The sequence below is a fragment of the Neomonachus schauinslandi genome, chromosome 9 (genome assembly GCF_002201575.2).
Source record: "Neomonachus schauinslandi chromosome 9, ASM220157v2, whole genome shotgun sequence".
Lineage (NCBI taxonomy): Eukaryota > Metazoa > Chordata > Mammalia > Carnivora > Phocidae > Neomonachus > Neomonachus schauinslandi.
Window position 1 is genome coordinate 101,450,207 of NC_058411.1, and position 26,874 is coordinate 101,477,080.

The window sequence follows — 26,874 nt, forward strand, 5'->3', positions numbered from 1 at the left end:
TAGGGCAGCCGTGGCCACTGCGTGGGGGCCCCCTGGTGCCTGGAGCAATGTGATTCTGACGCTGACTACCTGGTGTCAAGTCAGATTTCCCAGGTTAAGGGCATTACCCCTCAGTTCAGGCACTAGCCATAAGCTCCAAGGTTCCCAGTCCATCCTCACTCTGACCAGGTGGCTCCAAATTCAGGGGGTTCTCTACCCCTTCAGGTTCAATAATTTGCTGGAATGACTTACAGGACTTGGGAAATTGCTCTACTTACTATTACTGTTTTATTATAAAGGCTACAAACCAGCCAAAAGAAGAGACACAGAAGGTGAGGTTTGGGGGCATCCTAAACATGTCCCAAGGATGTGTCACCCTCTCACCTTAGTAGGTGAGACCTTAGTGCATCACCAACCAGGGAAGCTCACTCCAGCTTTGCTGCCCAGAGTTTTGTTGGGATTTCGTTATATAGGCTGGATTGACTGAATCTAGTCATATGATCAGTAATCCAGTCTGCAGCCCCCTCACATCCCCCGAGGTCAGGCTGATATTATGTTGCTCAAAGCCACAACCCTCTAATCACATGGTTGGTCTCTCCAGCATGGCCAGCCCCCATTCTGAAACTGCCTACAGGCCACCATGAGTCGCCTTCTTAGCCTAAACTAATGTGTGGTCCAGGGAGCCCCCATGAAGCACAGAGGCGGTCCCGTATCACTTGGGAAATGGTAAGCACTTGAAGGCTCCCTCCTAAGAATCTAGAACAAAAATCAGCCAGATGTTTTACCATTTCACACCCGGGTGAGCTTCCGGGGTTGGGCTCATCTGGCGGCAAGTGCTGAATGAGGGGGTCCCGGCCAACTTTGGGCGTGGTAGCAAGTCCTGAGGCCCCTTGCCTTTCCATAAGGTACTTGGGTGCCGTCACCTTGTTTAAAAGCACCATGTTGGAGGGGAAAGGCTGAAATTGGATGGCATATTCCCTAGATTAAGGTTTGTTTTTCCAGGAAGCGTTGAAAAATTTGACCTGATCTGACCGTCTGCTCAGTTTCCCTTTGACCAGCGGCATCACTTCAGCAGATGGCCAGCCAGTCGGTGGCCTTGGTCGGCCACCAGATCCATAAGCTTCCGTGCTTAAGCTCCCATTTTCGGATGGCGACTGTCGGAGGGGCCCCTGGCCGGGACGACGTCCAGCTCTCGCCTTCCGGGGGCCTAGGAGGACGAACAGGATATGCACAGCAGTGCTGAGCACAATGCCTGCCACAGAGGAGCCCCTCAGGAGTGGCGGCAGCTGGTCGCTCTTCCCGCTGTTCTGGGCCTTGATACTTGCTGTTGCTTCCGGTTCCCTGCCTGTCACCTGGGGTAAAGCATTGTCTGTCAGATGCTCAAATACCTGACCCAGGATACAAGAACATAGATTTTGCAGCTGTCTGGGCCCACGGGCTGGCTCTTGCCCTGTATAGAGTACACACTAGCCCTTGGCACCTTGCCCGCATCCACCTGAATGCCGTTGCGTATTCTTGGGCCGGTCAGAAGAGCCGGGGCAGGGCAGGTCATTGCAGCGAGCGCGAGCCCAGTGGACGGCTCGAGGCAGGGAGGGAGGGAGGCCCAGGTCCTGCTCTGACTCCACGAGCCCTGTCTCGGCCCTCAGCTCTGCCATCCATGCCTGGTTGGCAGCACAGAAACAGATGGTTCCATTTATTTCTAAACAAGCCTCTCTGGAGGAGAAATTTGCACCAACAGCCTGTGAAGGGTATCCTTGTAAAAAAGAAAAAATACCTGTGAAAGTAAAAATGAGCATCTCACCCTTTACATGAGCCCCCCCGGCGACTTGATCCAACCGTTCATTTGCTGCAAACCCTGCGCTTCTAGAGGGAAGCAGAGCCAACTGTTGGCAAGGAGCACGCAGTCTTATTGGGGAGGGGGCAGGGTTGAGGAGGAGGTAATGGGAGGAGGCAGGAGCTGTATGCCAGGCACCGTGCCAGGCACTTCCCATACAGTGCACTTGTCAGCTACTTTTCACAGTCCACATCCTTTCTGCCTCTCGACCTTTGTACAGCCCGTGTCCTCTGCCCGGCACATTCTCCCTTTTCTCCCTTCCTCACCCCATCAACTCTGCTGGACACTGGTCTCAACTTCAGCCCAGACACCTCCTCTGAGAAGTCCTCTCTGACCCCAAGGCTGGCTTCGGAGCCCTTCTTAGGGGCTGTCGCAGTTAGCTGTTGCTGCAAATAAGCCATCCTAAAATTTAGTGACTTAAAACAGCACCATCTGAGAATGATCTCTGGTGGGTCTGCAGATCACTGAGTTCAGCGAGGTGGTTCTCAGAGTCCCTCCTGCCACTGCAGCCAGGTGGTGGCTGGGACTTGAGGGACCTGAGCGTCAGTCGCTCCCAGGTCTGGTGCTTGAGCTGCAATCACAGAGATGTTCAGGGGCTGGGGCTCTGTGGGCAGCCCTTTGTACCTCTGTGTGGTCTCACCGTGCAGTCTGCCCAGCACAAAGCCTAAGACGGCCAGCCTCCTTACATAGAGGCCAAGGACCACAGGCACATGTCCTGAGAGAGAGCTGAGCAGAAGCCGTATCATGTTCCAGTATTGAGCCTCACTTTCCCCATATCATTTTCTCTGAGGCCTTCACCTCTGGATGACTCTCTGACTCCAGAGTTGCTTCTCAGAGCTGCAGGGATCCAAAGGAAAGCCAATGAGAGCATGAGGACAGAGGCATCCAAGGAGGGCTGTGGAGGAGGTGGTATTTAGGCTGGGCCTTGAAAGAGGGCTAGGATTTGCATGGGGCAAAGGGAGGAGGCAACACAATAGAACCAGCTGCTGCCAGCCAAGGGGGAGAGGGTAGAGCTGGGGAGGAGGCTGCGGGGTGGGGGGTCAGCCAGGACTGTGCCAGGGAAGGGGTGGAGGAAAGAAGTCCGGAGAGTGAGTCCCCATCCGAGGTGTGAAAAGAGTCAAGGGATCTTTGTTCCTCAGGGCTATTTGTCTCTCCTAACTTCTAAGTTAATTAATTTCTTTTAAGATTTTATTTATTTGAGAGAGAGAGAGAGCACAAGCAGGGGGAGTGGGAGAGGGAGAAGCAGACTCCCCACCGAGCAGGGAGCCCAATGCGGGGCTCCATCCCAGGACCCCAAGATCATGACCGACTTCTAAGTTAATTTTAGTCATAATGGTCAATAATTAGCGTTTGCATCCTGACACAGTTGCCTTGAGGTCACCATCCATGATCCGCATATTTCACATCTCGTCACATGTCATTTTGGAAGACCTCTTCTGGATTCCCGTGGCTTTTCCATTCCACAGGCTGAGCCAGTTCCTGTGGCTCCCGCAGCCTCCTCTTAGAATTCTTCCCTTTCAGTTAGCCAGTCAAAAGAGTTACCATTTACCTTCCCTCCCTGGCCTCCTTACCTTCTCATCCACCAAAGGGAAGGTGCAATTTCTTGGGTATTGGAAGGGTCGTCTCCCTGTGAGGTGCGTTAGGGCAGCCGTGGCCACTGCGTGGGGGCCCCCTGGTGCCTGGAGCAGCTCGAGTCTGACACTGACTACCTGGCATTAGGTCAAGCTTCCCTAGGCTCGGGCACCTACTACTAGACCTTTTTTTTTCTTTTTAAGATTTTGTTTATTTATTTGAGAGAGAGAGAGCATGAGCATGGGGAGGCGCAGAGGCAGAGGGAGAAGCAGACTCCCCGCTGAGCAGGGAGCTGGATGCAGGGCTCAATCCCAGGACCCTGGAATCATGACCTGAGCCGAAGGCAGACGCTCAACCGACTGAGCCACCCAGGCGCCCTTAGACTGCTCTTATTATAAATATATGGTGCATATATCCACATCATCTCATTAGAATTATGCATAGCGTTACTACAATGATTCCCACTGTGCTGAGGAAGCCATGCCCAGGACCGCTTAGCTAGTAAGAGGTGGATCCAGAGCTAGAACCCAGTTTTTCTGATGGTGGGATCTTGGCTCCTTCTGCATCTTGCTACCATTGGAGGTGTTTTTTCAAGGAGCCTGGCACTACCATTGTTTCATCTGTCCATTCATTCATTTACCCGGCGCCACCTCCGTGCTTGATAGGCTTGTGAAGCTCTAGCAAGTGTTGGAGCATCTCCGAGTTACAGTCAGAGGGAATGTGTGAGCACTCGAGACTTTGCCTGCAGAACATCTGTCCCTGGAGAACTTTGCTCCCTCGTCCCTCCAACCTCAGGGCAGTGTAATCTGTGACATAAATCCAAAGGCTGTTCATCTTTCTGCAGATGTATTTCTCCTCTATGTCACTACATTTCCATAATCCAAACTTCTTTGCAGGAAGGGAATTCTAGTGTGTTGGGCAGCCTTGAAGAGAAGTGCATTTGTCGTGAACATGTTTTTCCCTTTATATTAGTTTTTTTTTTAACTAAACCTGTAAACTTGTGCCATTGGGAATCAGCGGCATTCTCTTGCTACCATCCTGAACAGACTAACATAAAACTGGTCCTGTCATAAGATGCTGTTTGATATTGCAATTTTATTTTTCCATTTGATTATAAAAAGACATCTTTTTCTATTTCTCTTTCTGATTTGTAGTGATTGTGCAAACAAATGTACCAAGATAAGGAAAAATCCAAATCACTGTGGTGCTCCATGATGGGGATAATGTTGTGCTTTTTAAGGTTATACCTAAAAGAAGTGAAGTGATTTCCGAGGAGACTGAGCACCATTTTCCTCTGCTTATGGAAATCTCTCACAGTCCTCTTTCCGCTTTCCTTTTCCAGGCCCAGCACACCCACGATGCTATCACAGAGGCTGCCCAGCTCATGAAGGAGGCTGTCGATGACATCATGGTGACACTGAATGAAGCCGCCAGTGAAGTGGGGCTGGTGGGAGGCATGGTCGACGCCATTGCAGAGGCCATGAGCAAGGTAGACCTGGGCTCCCAGGTGCTCACCTTCACCCCTTGACCCCAATTCGTCCTCGGTTTCCCTCAGATGTGGTCCCTAAGTGCTTTTTCTAAGGAGCCAAAGCGGATACCAGTGACCCTCCCCTTTTCCTGAGGGTTCCGATCAATGTACACACATCCTATCCTCTGTCCAACATGTTATTCATTCTTGATTCTTCATTCATTACTTTTGGAAGCTACTCTCACCTTGTCTTCCAGTTTTACACAGGGGAAAAATAATGGAGATGGAGAAAGTATCATTGGTTCCTTCACTTATAAAATGGAAATAGGTATTTACCTCCCTTGTTTACCTCCTAGAGTTGTCGTGGGAAACAAGAAGGGATTCCCAAGAGCTGGTCTTCGGAATGGCTACTTTGGAATCGTGGGGAGCACATTCCTAGGTTCTACCCCATCCCCGATGAGTTGAAATCTCTATGGAGTTGAGCCAAGGAATCTCTGGATTTGTTTTTTTAAGACTTTATTTGACAGAGAGAGAGAGAGCACAAGCAGGGGGAGCGGCAGGCAGAGGGAGAGGGAGAAGCAGACTCCCCACTGAGCAGGGAGCCCGATGCTGGGACTCAGTCCCAGGACCCCAGGATCATGACCTGAGCTGAAAGCAGACGCTTAACCGACTGAGCCACCCCGGCGTCCCAGGAATCTCTGGATCTTTTAAATCTCCCCATGGTTTTGGTAACCAGGTGCAGAAACCACTTAAGTAGTATGTATGAAAGCCCGTAGCGAGCTCTTGGAGGCAACGGGCGTAGAAGAGAACGTGACAATCATTTCTCCTCTAGTGAGTCCTTGGTTGAGTTGGATCAGTAGAGAAGTGTGACTGGAGAGTGTCTCCTGCTCTTTCCTCAAGGAGTCCTTCGCAAGTCATGTCAGTTTGATAGTCGTTAAAATTAACAATTGTTCATCAACATCTGATTTTCATTCTGTGATAGCATAGCCAAGAATTTTAGATTTTGTCCATGTTTTGAAACATCCATTGTCAGATTGTGAACACGTTATTATGGTTTTTCAGGGTAATAAGTGGTCTTTAATTGCTAATTTAGAGAAGACTGGTTGGTTCGTATCTCCATAAAGAGGTGATAGCCTGAAACTATAATTAGGATAATTCCCCTTAAACATTCATTAGGCAGTCATTACCAGACTGAGAGAGTCACGAGCCGGGCAGGGATGCCGGGACTGCTTTAGAAACCCCAGACGTGCCTTGTCAGATCACTCTGGTAATTTCTGCTGTGGGCTTCTCGTGCCTCAAATATGGACAGTTTGGCAGAAAGTGAGTGAAATGGGGATCCCCCTCTTTCTAAAGCCTTTGGGGAAGTCTCCATGGGTGTGTTTGGTTTTCAGGACATCAGAACACCCGAGCTTTGAGAGGAAGCCATGTTTGTACCAAGGTTATTAAATAATGGCGCTCCAGTTTTCTCAATACAAATTAGAAATTCAAATGATAACCTTTTTCTTCCTAGGAGAAGGTATTTTTCCGAATGACTCTAACAATAGGGAAGAGTTCCATAAATCTCTGGAATATGGAAGTCAGATTCTTGAAGCCTTTTTTTGATAGCCACTGAGCCTTGCATATCTAGATGGATTTTCAGTAAAGAAAGCAGCTCTTGTACTGTCTGATGTCAGTGGCTTGGCCGCTGCTCTCCCACTCAGCCCAGGACGCTCTTGACTCTTTTGGAAGGGCTGGGAGAGAAGTCTGGCGTTACCTGATAGCAATAGTTAGGAATTGCTAGCCACAGGAACCACAGAAGCCAGGAACAAAGGGTTCTTTCCTCCATTCTGCAGAGTATACAGTCGGGGTTTTATTGGTACCCCTAAACTCCTGTCTACCCAGACCAGACACCCAAGGTTCTACCCAGGGCCTCTTCCACATTCTCCCCTTGTTCAGCCTACCCCAATCTGCCCATTACTGCGCACTTTGTATTAAGGGATATTCCAGGGTCTTTGAGCCCCTAAGCAGGAAAGGGTTAGAAATAGGGCGTTTTCTGAGTTTCAGTTCTTTTGTTACAACATTGATGTACTGTCAGCGTCGTTGTCTGAAATTCTGAAAGGCATTGAGTGACTGGCAGAAAAAAATGAGTGTACCCAAAGTTGAATCTAACTTGGATGTAATTTGTGCCACTTTTGGTGCTTCTGCTGTGGAGGTTCTTCCTGGAATTCTCTGTGTCTGAGCACCAGAAGGTTTGGGAATTGATAGGTTAATATGAAGTAATCAGGTTTGGGTGACCTTGGACAAAGCACTCAAGCTCTCTGAACCTTGGTTTCCCTATTCAATGAGGTTAGTGGTTCTCAGTCTTGGGGATTTTGTGACCCACTACTTTTTCTTTGTTTGCTTTTTTGTTTGGGTTGTTTGGTGTTGGTGGTGGTGATGGTTTTTTTGTTCTTTCTGACCAGGGGAGGAGGTTAAAGAAACAAGCCTACTCTCTGCATCACTACTATTTCATACAAGAAAGGTCATGTTAACATTCCCCCTCAAAAAGAATAGGAAGGCTATAATCTCAGAACAAAAGAAAATTCTTTGAACTAAAGAAATTTGAGATCCATCCAAAAAAATTGACCACTTTGTTCTTCCCTTTCTCATTGTCTTCGGACTGGCAGGTTGTATTCTAAGCTGCTCTCCAGCTCCAGCTCCTGGTGTGTTTGCAGTTAGGCCATAGTTCATATGAAGTCTCCCGGCACATTGCTGGACCCAGTCAGTTTACACCAAGTGAATGAGTCCAAAACTCAGTCCTCATTTGACCAGCAGGACCCCCATAGTGTGATGGAGATAATTGGCAGCAGCTATATCCCTGATAAAGAAACCCAGAAAAATCTAGCCTGGAGTCTGTGTTGATGCTTTGATGGAAATTACATTCCCAAACTGTGCAGCCACATCACACATAGGCTGCAAGGATATGTTCCTTCGGTTCATATTGTAGTTAGCGCCAGCTTGTGACATGGAGCTCTTATTGAAGACTCCATCTAACATTTCCTAAGTGCCCTCTTGGCCCCTAGTCTCTGCCCCGACCGCAAACTATCTGGCAGAGATCTGCCAGGAAGATCTTCTCAAATATGTTGTTGTGTATCCCAGATCCCACCATTTTCCTCATGATTTCAAGGTTCTTCATCGGACAGCTCAGCTTCATTCCCAGTGCTCTCAACAGCCCCCTCTTGTGTTCACTATACTCCCCCTTCCTGTATTCATTTCTCCTTATTTTGTCTCCTCACCTGGAATACCATTCAGCAGTCAATGGTGACAGTAGTGATCATGATGATGGTGAAGGTGTCGCCTTTTTCTTCATCATGGTCATCATTGACATTATCATCATTTTCTTCATCATCCTGATCATCTCCTCTTCTTTCACGTAGCTCTTGGCCAGGTATGGTCTCAGTTGATGTGTACTCCAACCTTCCGATGCTAAGAAGTTTCCAGTGAAGGACCTGAGACTCAGAATTTAAGCAACCAGCTTGAGGCCCATTCATAAGCCCTGGAACCAGGCCTCAAATAGAAGTCTTCTGAACCAATATGTCCCCAGTCCTTCGAGGGACAGAGCCACTGTCCCACTGGCCCCAGCTCTTCCCCCAACAGTGATCTCTCCCGTCTCTCAATTCCTATTGCTCTCAGAGTCAGATGAGCCACAAATTATTCCTAGTGCTTCCAGTTCCTTGTCTTCCCCAACTTAGATCAGAAGCGAGGGTTCCAGGGTATAGACCTCTGTGGACTGCACCATTCCTAGGGAAGCCCTTCACGATAGAGATTCCGCCTCCTCTCCCGGCTCATCTTCTGCCATTCTGTGCTCCCCTAGATGTGTCTGGCCCATGCCCACCGCCATGTGCTTGAACTCTAATCCACTTCTTGGGACCCCTTCCCTACCTTTTATATGTAGCGGACTCCTCCCCTGCTAAGACCTGGCAGAAATGTCATTCCTCTGGAATGCCCTCTGTCTCCTCTCAGACTAGGTTTGGGGCCCCCTTGCCTGTGTACCCCAAGTGCTGTCTTTGCACCTCTGTTAAAGTCCTTATCACCAAAGCTGGGGGATGCTGTTGCCTCTAAACCAAAGAAATTCTGTGGGCATCTCCATTTTTCAAAGTTCCCGATTCTAATAAATACAGTGCACACTTCAACTGTCCTCTCCTGACATGTGGGTTCTTTTTCTCTCCTCTGTAGCTGGATGAAGGCACTCCTCCAGAACCAAAGGGAACATTTGTCGATTATCAGACGACTGTGGTTAAATATTCCAAAGCCATTGCGGTGACAGCTCAGGAAATGGTAAGAGGAAAAGAGCTGCCCCACCCACTGTCAGTTGCGCTGGTGTCCACCACTACCACCACTGAGTCTTCAAATCGGGGTCTGTGTGGGACAGAGACTACCCCGTGTTTCTAGTTCCTTCTGGGCCCCAGCTCTGTCCTTTATCTGTGGTCTCTCTGGCTGCCTGTGGCCTAGACACCCCCATCCACTGGAGCTCTTGTTTCATGGAAAAGCTGCAAGAAGGAATTACAGATAATTGAGACTTGGGCATGAGGACAGGGGAGCAGAGGAGGGAGAGAAAATGAGAAGGAAGTTAGAGGTAAGGGGAAGGAAGAAAAATCCTATTCACCTCGCAAAGGACTTGAGGTGTTTTTATAAAGTTACAGTACAAGAGAAGACATGTGGGGTGGAATAGAGATTGTCTAATGGAATCAAGTTACAGTCCTTGGACAGAGAGATATGCCAGTCTTTCAGGCAAAATGAAACAGCATGGTTATATAAAGACAATTTCCCTGACAACAGAAGGCATGTAACTTTTGGAGGTAATTTTCAATTTTTCTTTTTTTTTTTTTTGCTAAGATGTATTGCCATCAGAATTGTATTACATGCATCTTTAGATAAAAACGGCATCGAGAGACAGAGAATGCTATCCTGATAGATTAAAAAGTTGCACAAAAGATGACAAAGGGTGTCCTCACAGAATAAATAGGGGTATGTCATAAGAAATTTCCTCTTAACCTTCGAAGGCTCAGATGACACGGAATAAAATTTGGGAAGATGCCCCTCTGCTGCTGCCACACGAGGCTAGTTGAGAGTTGAAGCGGCCCCCTGGCTGGAGGGACCACACTGAGCCGTGGCGCTGTTCCTGCCCCCACCCCAGGCCGGCACCTCGGGGTGATTCTGTCATGTAGTCGTGTGTCCACTAGAGGTTGAGCTTGGACCACAAAGGCTTCCCTGGCCCCTGCTCTTTCTTAGAAACTCTGTGATTGTGCCAGGTTTGCTGTTGCTTAAAAGGACTTGGGCCAGGAAGGGGAATAGCAGCAGTGCCCATCTCAGGGACTAAAAGAGCTGGAGTCAGGCCCCAGCTGGTTCTGCTCCGGGGGAGTCCAGGGCAGGGCGCAGGTCCGATCAGGCAGCCCCACGGTGCCAAGTGCTCTGAGCAGGGAGCACAGCGCCGCAGGAGGTGAAAATATTTGGAGTGGCCTCCTCGTGTTTCTGGAGTATTTCCTGGGCTAGATTCTCAGCAGGCCCATCTTAAGTCTCAATGGCCATGCTCTTCAGGAGCCCAGCCAGGGGCTGCATGACTGCTGCTAGGTTAGCTGGCCTGGGCCCTGAGTGGGCAAGGGTCCCGCTTCGCCATGTCAGGTTGCCCCAGAATCGCTGTGTTCTGCGTGGCAGGACTCAAACGAAGGAGCGCTAGGCGCAGCCTCCCTCTCTCAGGGTTCAGCGTGGGTTCCTTGGGAACCACGCCTACACCTGAAAGCCTGTGACATTTCCTGGTAAACGTGCCTTAGACGACTACATGTTCCCATCCAGCCTCTGTGGATATGGAGCCATTTAAAACATTTTTTTTAAGCCCTTTAAAGTCAAGGTCTTCTAATGCCACCAAGAGAGAGAAGGGGTGTGGCAGGAGGGATCCTCTTACTCAGGAGGGACAAGGACACCTTTCTGGGCGGCAGTTAAAACTACTGTTCAGAGCACTAAGAGGCGTTTTGTCGGGGGAAAAAGGAAATCTAGAAACTAGTGTGTTAGCTAGGTAGGATAAATTTAGGTAAGTTTTTCTATGATGCAGACAGAAAATACTGAATATCCTAATAAGGAAAAGGCAGAGCTCAACCATTTAGGCTACAGTGGACTCTTAACCAAATTTGTGGCTGAACCCTTGTTATCCTTTGGCACAAACTGATTATAAATGTGTATTCTCTTTGAATATCTTCCTCCCAGATATTGGGCTCACCCATCACTTCTCAGTCATGATTTCCCTAACAGCCCTATCCTCATGCCCTCTTGCCCGGGTGGGACCTGCTTCTGGGTTCCCAGAGACCAGGTCAGCAGCAGAATGTGACCAGGGATGGGCACTGCCTGAGGCCCATGCCCCCTGCGTTCCCCAAGGGAAATCTCATGGTGACCCGCGGGGCTGGGCTGGCTGGGGCTGCCACGCTCACCTCTCAGAGTGGGCCGTGAGGGCCTGCCCAGCCTGAGCCTAGCATGTCGCCCACTGGCCCCGCCAGGACCTGCTGGCCTGAGAGGGGCCCTGGCCTGTTGTGCACATCGCAGCATGGGCTTCGCTTGAATTGCCCTCTCCAGCCCCAAATGCAAGTCCAGAGCTTAAAAGTGAATGAAACCCTTTGGCTTCCAGTGGTATTAACACATGGTTCTCATGCTTTTTTCCGTGTGTGTGTGTGTGTGTGTGTGTGTGTGTGTCTTGCTTGTTTTCTTTTTCCAGATGACTAAGTCGGTTACTAACCCGGAGGAGTTGGGAGGACTGGCTTCACAAATGACCAGTGACTATGGGCACCTGGCTCTCCAGGGCCAGATGGCAGCAGCCACGGCGGAGCCAGAGGAGGTCTGCCACCATAAGCCCCTGTTCTCAGATGCACATGCACACTGGTTACCCACTCCTGGGGGGTTCTTGATAGCTTAGCTCCCCCCTAGAAGTTCCCGGCCTGATAAGTTCCCACCGCTGTCCCGCCAGCCCCCCAGGTACAGACCCGGTGGCCCCGGGCTGTGCTCAGAGCCCACTGTCCTTTCTGAGGCCCGCAGATGGAGAGCCTGGTCCACCTGGGGAAGTGGGCTTCCAGGCAGATGCCCTCCGTTGAGACTGTCCGGCCAGGTCGCCTGTCTCCCAGCCCATTGCCCGGCTCCCAGAGCGCAACACACACTGCCATCTTCCTCTTGCTTAGTGCATCCTCCTCAGGGATTTTCCTGTTCTCCAAAGGCTCCCAGCAGTATTGGAAGAGCCAAGTATGGGAGTTAACTGCCCCGATCTGAGAAAGGGCTGGGTAGCCTACTTTTGTGACACAAAGTCTTACCCAACTATTGTTGGTAACTTTCTACAAACCGTCCCCCATATCTTCTGTGGACTCCTCTTCATTACCTGCCTGTCTTCCCTAAACTCGCTTTCCTTAGTGGCCAAACAGACTTCGCCTCAGAACGCCTACACCCGTAAGAGTCTTAATTTGGCCAAAGTGTGGTCCCAGAGGCCCCTTTCTAAGAGCCCCCTGTCCTGTCTGCTACACCTGAGTAATCTAGTGATCCCCTGGGAAGCAAGCGGGCCGGCTGGAGCGGCGCATGCCCGATCACACCCATGCCAGTGTTAGCATACACAAGGTGCCCTGTGCCCAGCTCCCGCATGGCTCCTTAGAGACACAGAGCTCCGTCTGGAATAAAGAATAGGGGAGTAGATTGCAGGGACGCTGGGGAGATGAAGGTGACTGCATTCTGTGACATGCAGCGGGCCATGTATTAAGCACAAATCCTGTTGATGATATTCCTAAATGAAGCGGGCTGTCGTGGGGGACGGCTGCGACCGGTCTTCCCTTCTCCTTGCAGTGACAGTCCGTGTCCCCAGGCCCCTTAGTGCCGGGTCTGCCAGGAGTCCATCCGAAGCACGTCTTCACAGAGACTCCCAGAGATGATACAGAAATGACCCAAAACAAAATCCCTTGCTAACATATGTCATAACAACGCATGTAAACAGGAGTTTCATATGTATGCACTTGCATACGTATATATCTAGCATGGGATGACGTAGGTTTCTAACAGTGCCTGCACTTTGAGATTTTAGTATGGTTGAGTATTTAGGCTGCAGCATGAATAATTCTGTTTGTAATGAGTCTGTGAAGTCACTACCCAGAAAGAAAAATCATCAGAACCCACCCACCCCACCCCGCCCCGGCCCCAATCAGGATTCTGTGTAATGTTGAATTTCCTCAACAAGCCTAAGGGAACTTACGTTACAGGAAGGAACAATCTGGACAAAAGGAAGAAGTGTTAGGCTTTGCGGGATGGAAAAACAAAGAGGCTGTGGGGAGGGTTTGGATCTCTGTTTCCAGAAATCTTTAAAAAATGGAATCTAGATCCATCAGGTCAGTTCAGACGTTGACTGGCCTGAGTTACTGAGTGAAGAGCCCATGATCTGTGGAGACTTTTCCACATCTGAGTTCTTAGAGCTCCCCAGCCCACGTGTGAAACAAGTAGATTTTCTCCCCGCAACCCAGACCGTGAAGCAAAATACAAAATAATGTCAGAGCAGCCAGGAAAGGAAAGGTATCGCTGAAAGCCCCACACGAGATTACTTTAGTCCCTGGCCTCGTGTCTGTAGCAGCTGACATTTTCATTAAGGTTCTCCCTTTACACCATTGCGTCTTGAGTTCTATTTCACATTCCAGACACAAGAGCACTGTGACCTGGAGCAAAAAGGGACAGAGAGAATATACAATTACCAGTGGCTTGCTAAGGAAAATTCTTTGTGTGCATTTGCCAGACAGATATTTAGGGGAAAACTGAGAAGGTCGGGGAGATCCCTAAAGCAATGTAGTTTTTTTTATTCCAAGACTGTGGAATTAGTTTTCTCGCCAAGAGGGCCCCACATCACAGCATGTGAAAGTATTTCTATCAAGGGCAAGGAAGAAGCTGCTCCCTCCTCGCTCCAGTCCTGCAGGCTGCCGTGCCGAGTCAGCGTTTTGGTCTTTTCCAGATTGTGACAACTACAGGAGAAGCCCAAGGTCTGCCCTCTAAACACCAAGCAGGAGCTTTATCTGCTGCTTTTTTCAGGGAAAGCTCAAACTCCCGTTAACACCACTGTGAAAACTCCTTTTTTTCAGGAAAGTCAAAACCCTTAGGACACTTCCCAATCAAAGATCCCTGTTCTCTTTTTAAAAAAAAAAGAAGGAATTGGAGATCCTGTGAGCCACCAGTGCTAAATATAAATGCTGGGGGGGGGGGGTGGAGATCTAGTGACTACGGCTTTGTCTCCGAGGGAACTCTGCCGTGACCGCGTGTAATACTGCGTGTCTTCAAAGCTGGTAGGAACATTTGTCGCGAGCCCATGGCAAGAACCACAGCCTTTTCCCAAACATGAGATGGGTGTCTACAGTGGAATTCTCTAAAACTTTCCGCTCTGAGACACACTTTCTGTAGGTGGAAAGTGATGCCCTGTTTCTGTTCTGTGCTCATGATTCTTTCCCTTCCATGTTTTTTGTTTTTTTTTTTTTCTTTTTAAGGAGAAACTGTAAAGCCTGTCAGCCAACATCCACTATTGCCTTTCAGCATTCGCAGGCTCTCCCAGGCGAATGATATTTGACCTGGTTTTAGATGTGATTGTTTTGAAAGCCTGAGACAAATGTGTACATTTTCTTTAGTTTTAGGCAGTAAAGAAGATCAGTATTTCTGAGACCCCCTCCAAGTGAAATTTGATCCAAAACTTCATCAAGGCCAGACTTCCAATTTCCCCCAGGACGTAAAAGCAGGAGACAATGGCCATTTGGGCAGGAAGGGAATTGAGGGTTTTTCTTGACGTTCGAGTCATGCTTTACTGCAGTCGCCAATTTAAAACCCCAAGTTGAATGTCTGAGCAACATTCCTTTATAATACACACTGGTTGGTGGTTAAGTCAGATCACCCTGGGGGCTGGACAGATTTGCTGAGAAACTTAGTGTTACTTTGAGAAGTTATCCTTTTTAAAGCCCTTATCTTTTTGAATACAGTCTTAAAAATGCATTCCCTCTCTCAGATGTTCCTCCAGCAGTACAGAATGTTCTGGGGAATTGCAGTAAGAGTGTGTTGTTTCTGTTGTCCCCTTTAAGTGCCTGCCCTAGCTGTCCCAGGTACCCGTGGAAAAGAATAATCAGAGAGATGTTCATCAAGTCCACACCACAGATCAGATCCATGCTGGGGGCTGTCCCATGTACCCTCACAACTCCACAATCCTTGGTTCTTCCCCATTTCACAGGTTAGCAAACTGAGGCTCAGGGAACTTAGTTAAATGGTCCAAGAGCACACAGCTACAAGAGTCCGTGTGGAAGCCTCTTGAAATAACTTTTTGGAATAAATGAAGTTTCAAGTAATTCAAGAAGTAAACATGGCAACGTCAGGATTCAAACCCAGGGCATCACAGCCTTTACTCCTTCCCCCTCACCAACCTACCCCTTGTCACAGCGTTCATGTGGCATTTCCTACCTTGAGATGTGTTCACACATACCTTTCATTTGCTGCATCAGCCCTGGGTAGTAGGGCAGGTTCTGTCCCATTTCGCAGGTGAGGGAACAAAGGCCCAGGAGGTTAGCTGGCTCACCCAGGGAGTCGATGGCCAGGGAGGGGCTGGGCCAGAAGCAGAGCCCGTGGGCTTTCCTGCTGCCCGTGCTGCCCACGGGGGTGAAGAGCTGAGGGCAGGCCTGGGGCTGGCATCTTGGATCCCTCCCCTTCCTATTGCATTCAGCCCTCTTAGCCTGTGAAAACAAGTGAAGCCTATTTCAACATGTCCTTCATGATACCCATCCTTCCGCATGCTGTCCAACTAGGACTGCGCAGCCAAGCATATAGGAGGATTGCGTGGCCAAACCTCAAGGTGGCCTCCGGGCACCAAGAAGGTAATCATGTGACCTGGCACAGACCTGTGGCCAGGACCAAGCCCTGGGTTGGCCAAGAACCCCAAGGGCTCTATATAACTCTTGCCTCATCTTAGGCTTATCCCTTTGCTCTCTGGTGCTAGTCTTTGTCGGTGCTTCCTACCTGGAGTCTCCTCCCTAATGACTACTGTCCCAACTCTGCAGTGCGTTTGCAGGATCCTTTGCTGCATGCATGGTGTCCCCTCCAAGGAAGGGGCTGAGCATCAGGACGTTGGGGTGTTTTTCATAGCAGGGCCTCTCGCAAGGGGGCTGAAGGAGCATGAGAGTGTCATTGAGGATGTGTCATGTCTGCCTGTAGGTTTCAGGCTTGAGTCAGTGGAGGAGTAGGTCCCTTCACCCTCGCACCTCCAGGGCCATTTGGGAGTGACTTAAGAGGCCTGTGCTTGCCCCAGTGCCCACCATTGTGTGGACAGGAAGCTCAGGCGTGGTTCTGAGCAAGGAGCAGAAGTGGGACACCGAGCCTGGTCCTTCCTAGCACAGGGGTTTCCCACCTTACTCTTCTGAGCCCTGGGAGGCGCTTTGCAAGTTCTGCACGTTTGACTCAAGGCTCACTTTTTAAACATAATTGAACTATTTTTAAAACTCTTAGGAAAAACGGTGTGTGTTTTTGAGTAAACTCTGGGCCAGGCCAGTGATAACCCACTGGGGGCCGCCAGCACCTTATCGTGGGCCACTGGGTGGTTTCATGCAGACCTCAGGCTGATGCCGCTTCTCCCTGCTAGGGTTTGGGGCCTACAGGAAAACCCGTCCGCACATAACAGGATTTTCTCAACACCGCAGCCCAAGCAAAATGCAGAAATGAGGCGGTGGCTGAGGCTGTATCAGGCTCCAGAATCTGACTTTTAAACTTTGATTAGCTTAATCTCATTGTTGACTTTTTATTGAGTCAAGGACATAAACTTTAACTCATAAAGGAAGGGTATACTAATAACACATTGTATCAATTTTACATGTTGAATTTCCAGGAGAGATTTGGTAGGCGGGGGTTGGGGGGTACAGGGATGGTACCAATGCTAAGTGGGGAAGAAACGAAATTAGTAAACGCTGATCTGATGGGTAGAGCGACCTGGGTGCTCATCTGGCTTTGCCAGACACTGGCTGTGTGATCTTGGGCCAATCACATCACTTCTCTGAACCTGCACAGTCTCTTCATTTGTCAACGAGGAGGTTGAACTAGTAAGGTCAGTTTTATTTTGAAATTCTGTTTCTTCTTCCATTTGCCCCCTACCTGGCTCTCCCAGCCGTGCCTGTCACTTAGAGACCTGTGGTCATCCTTGACACAGAGCTCTTGCCTGTGGATTAGCTCTGACCCTCGAGTGTGTAGGGATCGGAAAAGGCTCAAGAGCCAGGATGAATTTTCAGCTTTCATGGGGCATCCCCCAGCTTCAGCCGGGCCTTGTGTTTAAGCCAGTAGACATGCCCAGCAAACAGCTACATTTGGGTGTTTCCGCTGGGTGGTTGAACTGGAGTGCCTCTCCCCTCCTCAGTGGTAGACCTGTTTGCAGAGCTGCCAGCTTATAGGATCTTCATGTTGTATTTCACCTGGAGATGGTCCACAGGCAGCCCTCCCTGATTGTGAGGCTTTGGCAGCACCCCCAAAAGAGCCAAAGCTCCACCTTCTGGATCAGGAGAATTTTCCATTAAATGGATTTTTTTTTTTTTTAAGATTTTATTTATTTGATAGACAGAGGCTGAGAGCACAAGTAGGGGGAGAAGCAGGCTGGGACTCGATCCCAGGAGCCTGGGATCATGACCTGAGCCAAAGACAGACGCTTAACCAACGGAGCCACCCAGGCGCCCCTATTAAATGGATTTTAAATATCCTTTGGGCCTTAAGGGGATAAAGGAATTACTTTTTTCCCTAAAAGCATGATGTGTTTCAATAATAGAGTTAACATTTGCAGCCCCCTTCACTACCCCAATCCCCCCCTGCCTTGAACTACTCGACTAGGACAATGCTGGAAGATAGCACCCCGGTGGTCCAGATCTCCCAGCTTTTACTCAGGATACCTGAGATCTTAGTAGTTGTTCTTGGTAGATGCTGGAAGGAGAAGCCACAGCTTCTTGCTATCATGGAGTCTTGGAAATAACACTTATTAACTAAAGCTTAAGGTGTTTTGCTTTTAGTTGCTTACCTGGGCTGGAGGACAGATTGTTTATGGCAGCTGTATTGATCAGACCAAAATGAAAATTGATGTGAAACAGTCAGAGGAATGCAAACTTTGGGAGGTAGAATTTATTAAGCCTTAAAGAGACAGCTGACAGCCTGTCCATCATGGAGCTCATTTGGGTTCTTTTAGGCAAAGTACCTTTTATAATCACACAAGTCAGGGGTCATTAAAAGAATGTGTGCCTGCTGAGCCTTTAGCTCTAAAAATGTACCTTTTTAAGGAAACCACAACCTGGCCGGATAGAAAGGAAGCCTGGGCCCAGCAAGGTGGCTCTCACCGCGGGACACAGCTGAGGAAGGGGGTGTTCTGCTTATAAACATACCAATTTTGCAGGAACCTGAATGCTTTATGCTTCTTACCAAAGCTATATATTTTGAACTTATAATTACTCTCTAGAGCTGCTGTGCAGAATAAATGAAAGTAAATGCAATCCCTTCTCAGGAGAGGCCCCGACACACAGCAGGAGCTCAATAAATGCATGAATGACTAATAATTACCGCCCCCCCCCCCCCGAGTTCTTCTAACTAACATTTCCATCAGGTGGCTAGGGATGCAAGTAAACAGTACACCAGAAAAGGTAACAAATATCAGAAAGGCATTAGGCTAAGATGATGAGACACAAGCTTGCTTCCTGGGGACTGTGGGCATTTTACAGGCTCTAAAAAGGGAAGTAAAATCAACCAAATTCCATACTCCACCAAGCACAGACTCCTAACAGCAGTGGAATTTTCCTAGCCAGGCTCCCATAGGATGTAGAAGAAATTTTCCACGTAGGGGAGCCCTCGATGGCAGAATCCATCATGCCTCTCCTTCCCCACCCTGGGCTTGCCTCCACAGATCGGCTTCCAGATTCGCACTCGCGTGCAGGACCTGGGCCATGGCTGCATCTTCCTGGTGCAGAAGGCGGGGGCCCTCCAGGTGTGCCCCACAGACAGCTACACCAAAAGGGAGCTCATCGAGTGTGCCCGCGCAGTCACAGAGAAGGTAAGGAGCAGCCCTCGGGCCCCACGCAGCCACAGTAATCCACACTGGCCCTCGGTGGCCCACTGTGACCAGGGATATCAGCGGGAAGCTAAGCCAAAGACGATCCAGTCAGGGATTCCCCAGGGATGGGGTGATTCATAGCCCTGAGACACTGAGAGGGACTGTCCCTCGAAAGTCAGGGCCCCCGCGGTGCGCTTTGTTGATGGGCTTTCCTATAGGCAGACTGGACAGACCGTAGCAAAGTCACATGAGCACCAGGAGCCCCTCCCTGCAACCCCTTTTGACACTTGTCCCCTGGGCTTCCTTCTCCGGGAGGCTCCCAGGTGCTGGGCACTGGGAAGGACCTCAAGCTCTCTTTGTGTGACCTCTTTCCTCCCAGAAGAGACCGTGAAGTGGGGAATGTTGAGCACCCCGCCCGAAGTGGCCCAGCACCGTGGTTGAGAGAGCAGGAGCCCGTCGGAGGTGGATAGAATCCTATACGTAGCGTAGTGCATGGGGCTCTGGGGTCTCAGCGAAGTGACCTCCCCCTCCCGAGCCTGCAGAATGAGCCCAGGGAAAGACAACGCCGGGCCCGTAGGGTTAGGAAACTGGAATGCGGTGGTGTGTGTAGAAGTGCTTGGCACAGGGCCAAACACACGGTTCACCGTGGCCGACATCCTGGCCGTGGCTGTCTGTAAGCCATCCTCCGACGCTCTTCTCCCACACGGTTCCCTGCTGGACAAAGCCCGTCCTCAGCATCCCTTCATTCTCGGCGCTCGCTTACACCCCCCACAGGATGCTCGTCTCCTGCCTGGCTTGTTTCTCCAAGTCCTTTTGCAGGACAGCTGTCCTCCAGACCGCTCAAAGTGCAAGCTGAAGCATCGGTGCTTTGCTGGCTTTTCCCCTCCCTTCACTCGGGTCCCCAGAACATAGAGCTGTGCCCTGTTTAGAAGCTGTCAACAGGACTTGGGCGGGCGGGGGACCCCTCACCTGGCAGCTGCCGCTGCAGAGGCCGCTCTGTACCTGGTCCTGCGCCGAGGCTGAGTGACGTCTGGCCGTCTCCTGCAGCCCACAGGCCTGCCCAGGCCTCCTTGGACTCCATGGGCTGAGGCAATCCATCTCTGAGCTGGAGGAAGGCATTCTCCCTCCTTTCAAAGCCCTTCCTTGTTGTCGAAGTTACTCTGGCCAAGTTCCCCTGTCGAAGACCTTGGAACTGGCACCTGAAGGAGGGAAGGCGGGGGTCCAAGCTGCATGATGTTGGCCAGTGGGACCAAGCAACATGACCTTGCTGAGCTGTTCTCCGTCTCTCTGCTTCTCCCGGAGGAGGTGTCCCTTAGGACACCTGGAGGAGGCTCAAAAGCAGGGAATCGGCTGTTCAGACTAAACTAGCCTTTTCGGTGCTTTCTTGCTCCATGTTCCTGCCTTGCCCTCTCTACCTGGTGTGTCTTTCTCACGTGGCTTGGTTGTGTCTGTAACTTCCCACCAGCCGTGAGCCCTTGACTTGCTCACCTTTGTGTCCTCATCCCCTAGGGACTAGTAGCCGCTCAATAAACTGCTGACTTGTGCGCCTTTTGTAGCAGGCGGGACACTGTTTCTGGACTCTCTCTCTTTCGGTCTGGCTGAGAACGTCCCTCCCAGACTTGGGATTCCTTGTCTTGGCCTTTGTCACCTGTCCTCTGGGAGTTCTTTCCAGAAACTGGATACTTCATTCCCAGGCCAGCTCTGTGCCATCCTGACTTTTCCTGGTGGGACATAGTAGCATTTAACTCCAGGAGGGAAGATCAGGCAAATAAGGAAGAGAAACCAATCCTTGTGGGCTGGTCTTGGGACGTGGCAGGTGCTCAGGAAGTGGGCCCCCCGCCCTGCCTGCTAGGCTGTGTCCACCACCTCTGCTCAGATCTGAGCAGCACAGAAGGAAGAGAGCATACAAACTCTCTGCCCCTCACTGATGCTGTAACTCCTCGGTCCTGGTCAGTGTGTTTTTAAACAATGCATTCACAGAATATTTTCAGACTCTTCTTTGGGTCAGCCATGGTCAAGGATGGTGGGTGTGCGCATAGAGATGAATAGGACAACTCCAGATGGTCTCCAGACTCAAGAGTCTCCAGTTGCTCGCCAGATGCATGCTGTTTTAACCTGTGCTAAATGGGCTGTCCTGGGGGCGGGGACAGCAGCAACTGTGGAATCCTCAGGAGGCACAGCTATGGCTCTGGATGAGGACTTTGAGCTGGCTTTTGCAGGATGAGCCGGTTGGTAGCTGGAGAACAGGGAGGGGGCATTGCAGGCAGGGGGCAGATACACCGCAGGAGGGGCAGGGGATGTTTGGGGAAGTGAGGAGCAGGCTGATGTGGCAAGAATGTCGTGGGAGACCAGAAAAGTTGAACTGGTTGTGCAAGGAGCTCATCTTCCCTTGGCAGCAGGGGAGAATTGTACCCAAGGGTGTGGGGGAGTTAGCTTTGTGTTGTAGGAAAGTGTCTCTAGGAACAGTGGGGGTGTTCTGGAGGGGGTGATGGGTGGCAGCAAAGGGTTTCTGGCATGGAAGTCACTGGAGTGAACAGAGCCAACTTGCTGGACTCTCGGGTCACTGGAATTATTTTTTTTTTTAAGATTTTACTTATTTATTTGACAGAGAGAGACACAGCGAGAGAGGGAACACAAGCAGGGGGAGTGGGAGAGGGAGAAGCGGACTTCCCGCCGAGCAGGGAGCCCGATGCGGGGCTCGATCCCAGGACCCTGGGATCATGACCTGAGCCGAAGGCAGACGCTTAACGACTGAGCCACCCAGGCGCCCCTGGTCACTGGAATTATTACTTAGGGGCAGGTGATAGCGCAAGGGAGCGTTTGGGTGGAGAGGTGACATATGCAGGTATGCTTCGGGCTCTAGCCACAATGGGGTCCACCCTGAAGCATTTCAAATCCAGAGGCAGCCAAGGGCAGGAATGATGAGTGTTAGCAGAAGGCTGTTCTACAGAAAACCTGATCAGAGGGGACAGAAATGGCCACACCTTTCATAGGAGCCTGAATTTGTCTCTGGTCCCAGAAACGTAATCCTATTAAAATTATCTGCTCTCTACTGATGACTTACTATGTGCCATGCTAGAGAATAGATATGCATCCCCCCCCCTTGTTCCTCCCAACAACCCTGATAGGCAAGAAATAATATCCCCATTTTACAGATGAGGAAACTAAGGTTGAACAGTTGCCCAAAGTCGTTTAGCCAGCAAATGATAATGCTGGTACTCAGCCTGAGATGTTGACACCAAAACATGTGTTAACCCATCAGCTGCACTGAGTCCCAGAGAGAAGATTCACTGTTCTTGTTTTTTACTTTTTCCCCTGGTTTTGAGATATAATTGATACACAGTACTGCAGAAGTTGAGGGTGTACAGCATGATGGTTTGTCTTTCATGTATTATATATAAAGTGATTACCACAATAAGTTTGGTTAACATCCATCATCTCGTGTAGATACAAAATAAATATACTTGTTTCTGGTGATGAGAACTCTTAAGATTTACTCTTAACACTGCTGCGCAATATATACGACAGTCAGTTGTAGTCATCATGTTGAACACTATCTCCCTAGTACTTAACTTATTTTGTAACTGGAAGTTTGTGCCTTTGAAGCATGTTTGTTCAATCCACACCTTCCCTCCCACCAGAAAACTGCTCCCTTTTGCTATAAGGTTGGTTGGTTGGGCTTTGTTTTGTTTTGTTTTTCATTTTTATTTGATGCATTCAAACAAACAAAAAAGTTCAGCCATTTCTCCTAACTCCCGTCCCTCGCCTCTGGCAACTACCAGTCTGTTTTCCGTATCTACCAGCTTGGGTTTTTTGTTTTATTTTAGGTTCCACGTATAAAAGAGATCATATGGTATTTCTTTCTCTGACTGACTTCACTTAGCAAAATGAACTCGAGGTCTATCCATGTTGTCACAAATGGCAAAATTTCATTCTTCTTATGGCTGAATAATATCCTACTGGATAACATATACCATATTTTCTTTACCCATTCATCCATCTGTGGACATTTCGGTTGCTTCCATAGATTAGCTGTTGTAAATAATGATGCAGTGATGTAGAGGTACATATCTTTTTGAGTTAGAATTTGTTTTCTTCAGGTAAGTATCCAGACCTGCATTTGCTGGATCCTATGGTAGTTTTTTGAGGAACCCCCATATTGTTTCCACAGGGGCTGCGCCAATTTACATTCCCACCGACAGGGCACCAGGTTCCCTTTTCCCTGCATCTTTGCCAATACATGTTGTTGCTTGTCTTGATGATCTCCATGCCAGCAGGTGTGAGATGATATCTCACTGTGGTTTTGATTTGCATTTTCTTAATATTTAATGATAATGAGAATCTTTTCATGTACTTGTTGTCCATCTGTTTGTCTTCTTTGGAAAAAATGTCTATTCAGCTCTTCTGCCCGTTTTTAATTGGGTTGTTTTTTGGCCATTGAGTTGTATGTATGCTTTATATCTTTTCGATGTTAAGCCCTTAGCAGATACATGATTTGCAAATATTTAATCAGTAAGTTGCTTTTTTCATTTTGCTGATGGTTTCCTTTGTTGTGCAGAAACTTTTTAGTTTCACATAGTCCCACTTGTTCATTCTTGCTTTTGTTGGCTTTTGTTTTGGGTGTCAGATTCTAAAAATCATCACCAAGACCTATGTCAAGGAGGTTACTGCCTATGTTTTCTTCTAGGAGTTTTATGGTTTCAGGTCTTACATTCAAGTCTTTAATCCATTTTAAAGTTTTTGTGTTTATTTTTTGTATATACTGTAATTTTTGTGTATACTGTAAGGCAGTGGTCCAGTTTCATTTTTTTTTTTGCATGTAGCTGTCCAATTTTCCCACCACCATTTGTGCAAGTGACTGTCCTTTCTCCATTGTATGTTCGTGGCTCCTTTGTCATAAATTAATTGACTGTATATGCTTGGGTTTATTTCTGGGCTCTCTGTTCCATTGATCCACGTATCTGTTTTTTTTTGTTTTTTTTTTTTTTTTTTAAGATTTTATTTATTTATTCATGAGAGACAGAGAGAAACAGAGGGAGAAGCAGGCTCCCAAGGAGCGGGAAGCCCGATGCGGGACTCGATCCCAGGACCCTGGGATCATGACCTGAGCTGAAGGCAGACGCTTAACCATCTGAGCCACCCAGGCGCCCTCCACGTATCTGTTTTTTATGCCAGTATCATACTGTTTTGATTCCTATAGCTTTGTAATATAGTTTTAAGTCAGGGAGCATGAGACCTCCAACTTTGTTCTTTCTCAAGATTGCTGTGGTTACTCAGGATCTTTTGTGGTCCTATAGAAATTTTAGGATTGTTTGTTGTATTTCTGTGAAAAATGTCATTGGAATTTTGATAGGGATTTTGTTGGATCTGTAGAAAGCTTTCGGTAGTATGGACATCTTAACAATATTGATTCTTCCAGTCTGTGAGCATGGAATATCTTTCCATTTATTTGTGTTTTCTTCAACTTCTTTTTTTAATGTCTTGTAGTTTTCCATATACAGGTCTCTCACCCCCTTGGTTAAATGTATTCCTAGGTATTTTATTCTTTTTGATGCAGTTGTATAAATGGGATTATTTTTTTAATTTCTCTGATAGTTCAGTATTAGCTTATAGAAACACAAAAGACTTCTGTGTGTTGATTTTGTATCCCTCAACTCTACTGAATTCATGGATTAGGGCCTGACAGTTTTTGATGGAGTCTTTAGGGTTTTCTATATACTGTATGTCATCTGCAAATAGTGGAGGTTTTACTTCTTCCTTTCCAATTTGGATGCCTTTTCTTTCTTTTAATTGCTGGATTGCTTTGGCTAGGGCTTCCAATACTCTGTTGAATAAAAGTGGCAAGGGTGGGGAATCTTTGTCTTATTCCTGATCTTAGAGGAAAAGCTTTGAGCTTTTCACCGTTGAGTATGATGTTAGCTGTGGGTTTGTCATATGTAGCCTTTATTATGTTGAGATACGTTCCTTCTGTACCCACTTTGTTGAAAGTTTTTATTATCAATGGGTGTTGAATTTTGTCAAATGCTTTTTCTATATCTATTGAGATGATCATAAGATTTTTATCCTTTATTGGTGTATCACACTGGCTGATCTGTGGGTGCTGAATCATCCTTGCATTCCTGGAGTAAATCCCACTTGATGATGGTGTATGATCCTTCTAATGTATTGTCGAATTCAGTGCCCTAATATTTTGTTGAGGATTTTTGTACTATGTTCATCAGGCGTGTTGGCCTGTAATTTTCTTTTCTTGTGGCACCCTTGTCTGGTTTTGGTATCGGGGTAATTTTGGCTTTATAAATGAGTTTGGAAGAATTCCATCCTTTCCTATTTTTTGAGTGGGTTTTTTTTTCAGTGATACTTGAGCCTGAAAATCTTTGGGTTACATTTTCTCCATTTCCCCATTCGCCCTGACATCCCCTGTCTGCCTACAGGTGTCCTTGGTACTATCAGCTCTGCAGGCTGGGAACAAGGGGACCCAGGCATGCATCACAGCCGCCACTGCTGTGTCTGGGATTATAGCTGACCTGGACACCACCATCATGTTTGCGACCGCGGGGACCCTGAATTCGGAGAACAACGAGACCTTTGCAGACCACAGGTATGGGGGTGGAGGTCATCCTGGGGGCTCCTGGTTGGGGAGAGATTTAGCCTGGCCTGATGGACTTGGGAGACTCTGCCCAGGAGCCAGAAATGCGGTTAAGCATTTTGATTTCAATAAGATGCTCAAGGCGAGAAAGTGAACCACATAATCAAAACAAGCCCTATTTGCCAACTGTAAACACATAGTCATGTTCCAGCTTTGTGCCTTTGGCAGCCTCAATCCAGCCTGCTCTGGCAGAGGACAGCTTTTTGATCTTCTACTTTCCAAGCTAGAGAGATATGCCTCTGATTTGCTCCCAGCCCCAGCGGGAGTGGGAGTGGCCAGGACAGGCCCATTTAGCTGTGACATAAAGGAGAGTGGGGCCCTGAGCCTGCTGTCTGTCCCACGCTGGCTCCTCAGGCCCTGCTCCTGGAGGCTGGTGCTGGGGTCTCCATCTGCCACTGGAGAGTCCTCCCCCATAGCCTTGCCGCATGCCCAGTACCTTTCTTCCTCTCTCTTTAGTCCCAGAACTGGGCTAGGGAGGAGATTACCAATGCTGTCACCCACTCCACGATGCAGCCCTGTGGGTTCTGATGACCTTGCAGCTCCCTGTAGCTGTGAAGTATTTAGGGGGAACCACAGGAAAGAAGCTGACCTCTCACTGAGCTACAGGGTTGGGGGAAGAGGGCCAAACTGGTGGGCCTGAATCTTTCACTGCAGTTTACTATTAATCGACTCCGTGGATACCGGGCTGACTCTCCTCTTCCCGTTTTCCTACATAAGACAGTGAGCACCCCGATAAGGAAGGGGAAATCCATCATCTCTGTTCTTTAAAGCCCTTTAACAAAAAATCCCTTAGGGAGGGTTTCTTTGCTTCCTAACTACCAGTAGCCAAGCTCTGCCCTTTGTCCCTCTCCCCGCTTTCTCAGGGAGAACATTCTGAAGACAGCCAAGGCCTTGGTGGAAGACACGAAGCTGCTGGTGTCGGGGGCTGCGTCCACGCCAGACAAGCTGGCCCAGGCAGCGCAGTCGTCAGCGGCCACCATCACACAGCTTGCTGAGGTGGTCAAGCTGGGGGCCGCCAGCCTGGGCTCTGATGACCCCGAGACACAGGTACCGGTGGGGGTGGGGGTGCATCCGCAGTTTGGGGTCTGGCGGGAGAGTGGCGCAGATGGTGGTGGCGGCTCTGGGGGTAGAGATGACTGGTGAACAGTTGAGCACAGTAAGAGCGAGGGAGCGGGCCAGGAGGGACTTTACGTCACAGGTGAGATCAGCGAGTGGACGGTGGCTCCCTGGAGGGAGAGCGGGCTTGGCCGGGAGGTGAATTCAGGTGAATTCAGTGCTGGAGAGAACACAGGTAGAACTAGAGAGGGGGCATAAGC

The 26,874-nt window shown here is 48.9% G+C and overlaps 1 protein-coding gene across 2 annotated transcripts in view; it reads left to right on the plus strand.

Moving 5' to 3' along the window:
• TLN2 (talin 2) overlaps positions 1-26,874 on the plus strand; it is a 191,678-nt gene that overhangs the window by 122,748 nt on the left and 42,056 nt on the right. The window contains exons 40-46 of one of the 2 annotated variants that reach the window (XM_044917829.1): positions 854-856; positions 4,728-4,874; positions 9,048-9,149; positions 11,575-11,694; positions 18,766-18,912; positions 25,344-25,510; positions 26,422-26,605. In XM_044917829.1, coding sequence (XP_044773764.1) covers positions 854-856; positions 4,728-4,874; positions 9,048-9,149; positions 11,575-11,694; positions 18,766-18,912; positions 25,344-25,510; positions 26,422-26,605 — 870 coding nt within the window. The remainder of the gene's footprint in view (positions 1-853; positions 857-4,727; positions 4,875-9,047; positions 9,150-11,574; positions 11,695-18,765; positions 18,913-25,343; positions 25,511-26,421; positions 26,606-26,874) is intronic. The other variant, XM_021693794.1, reaches the window with a different exon arrangement.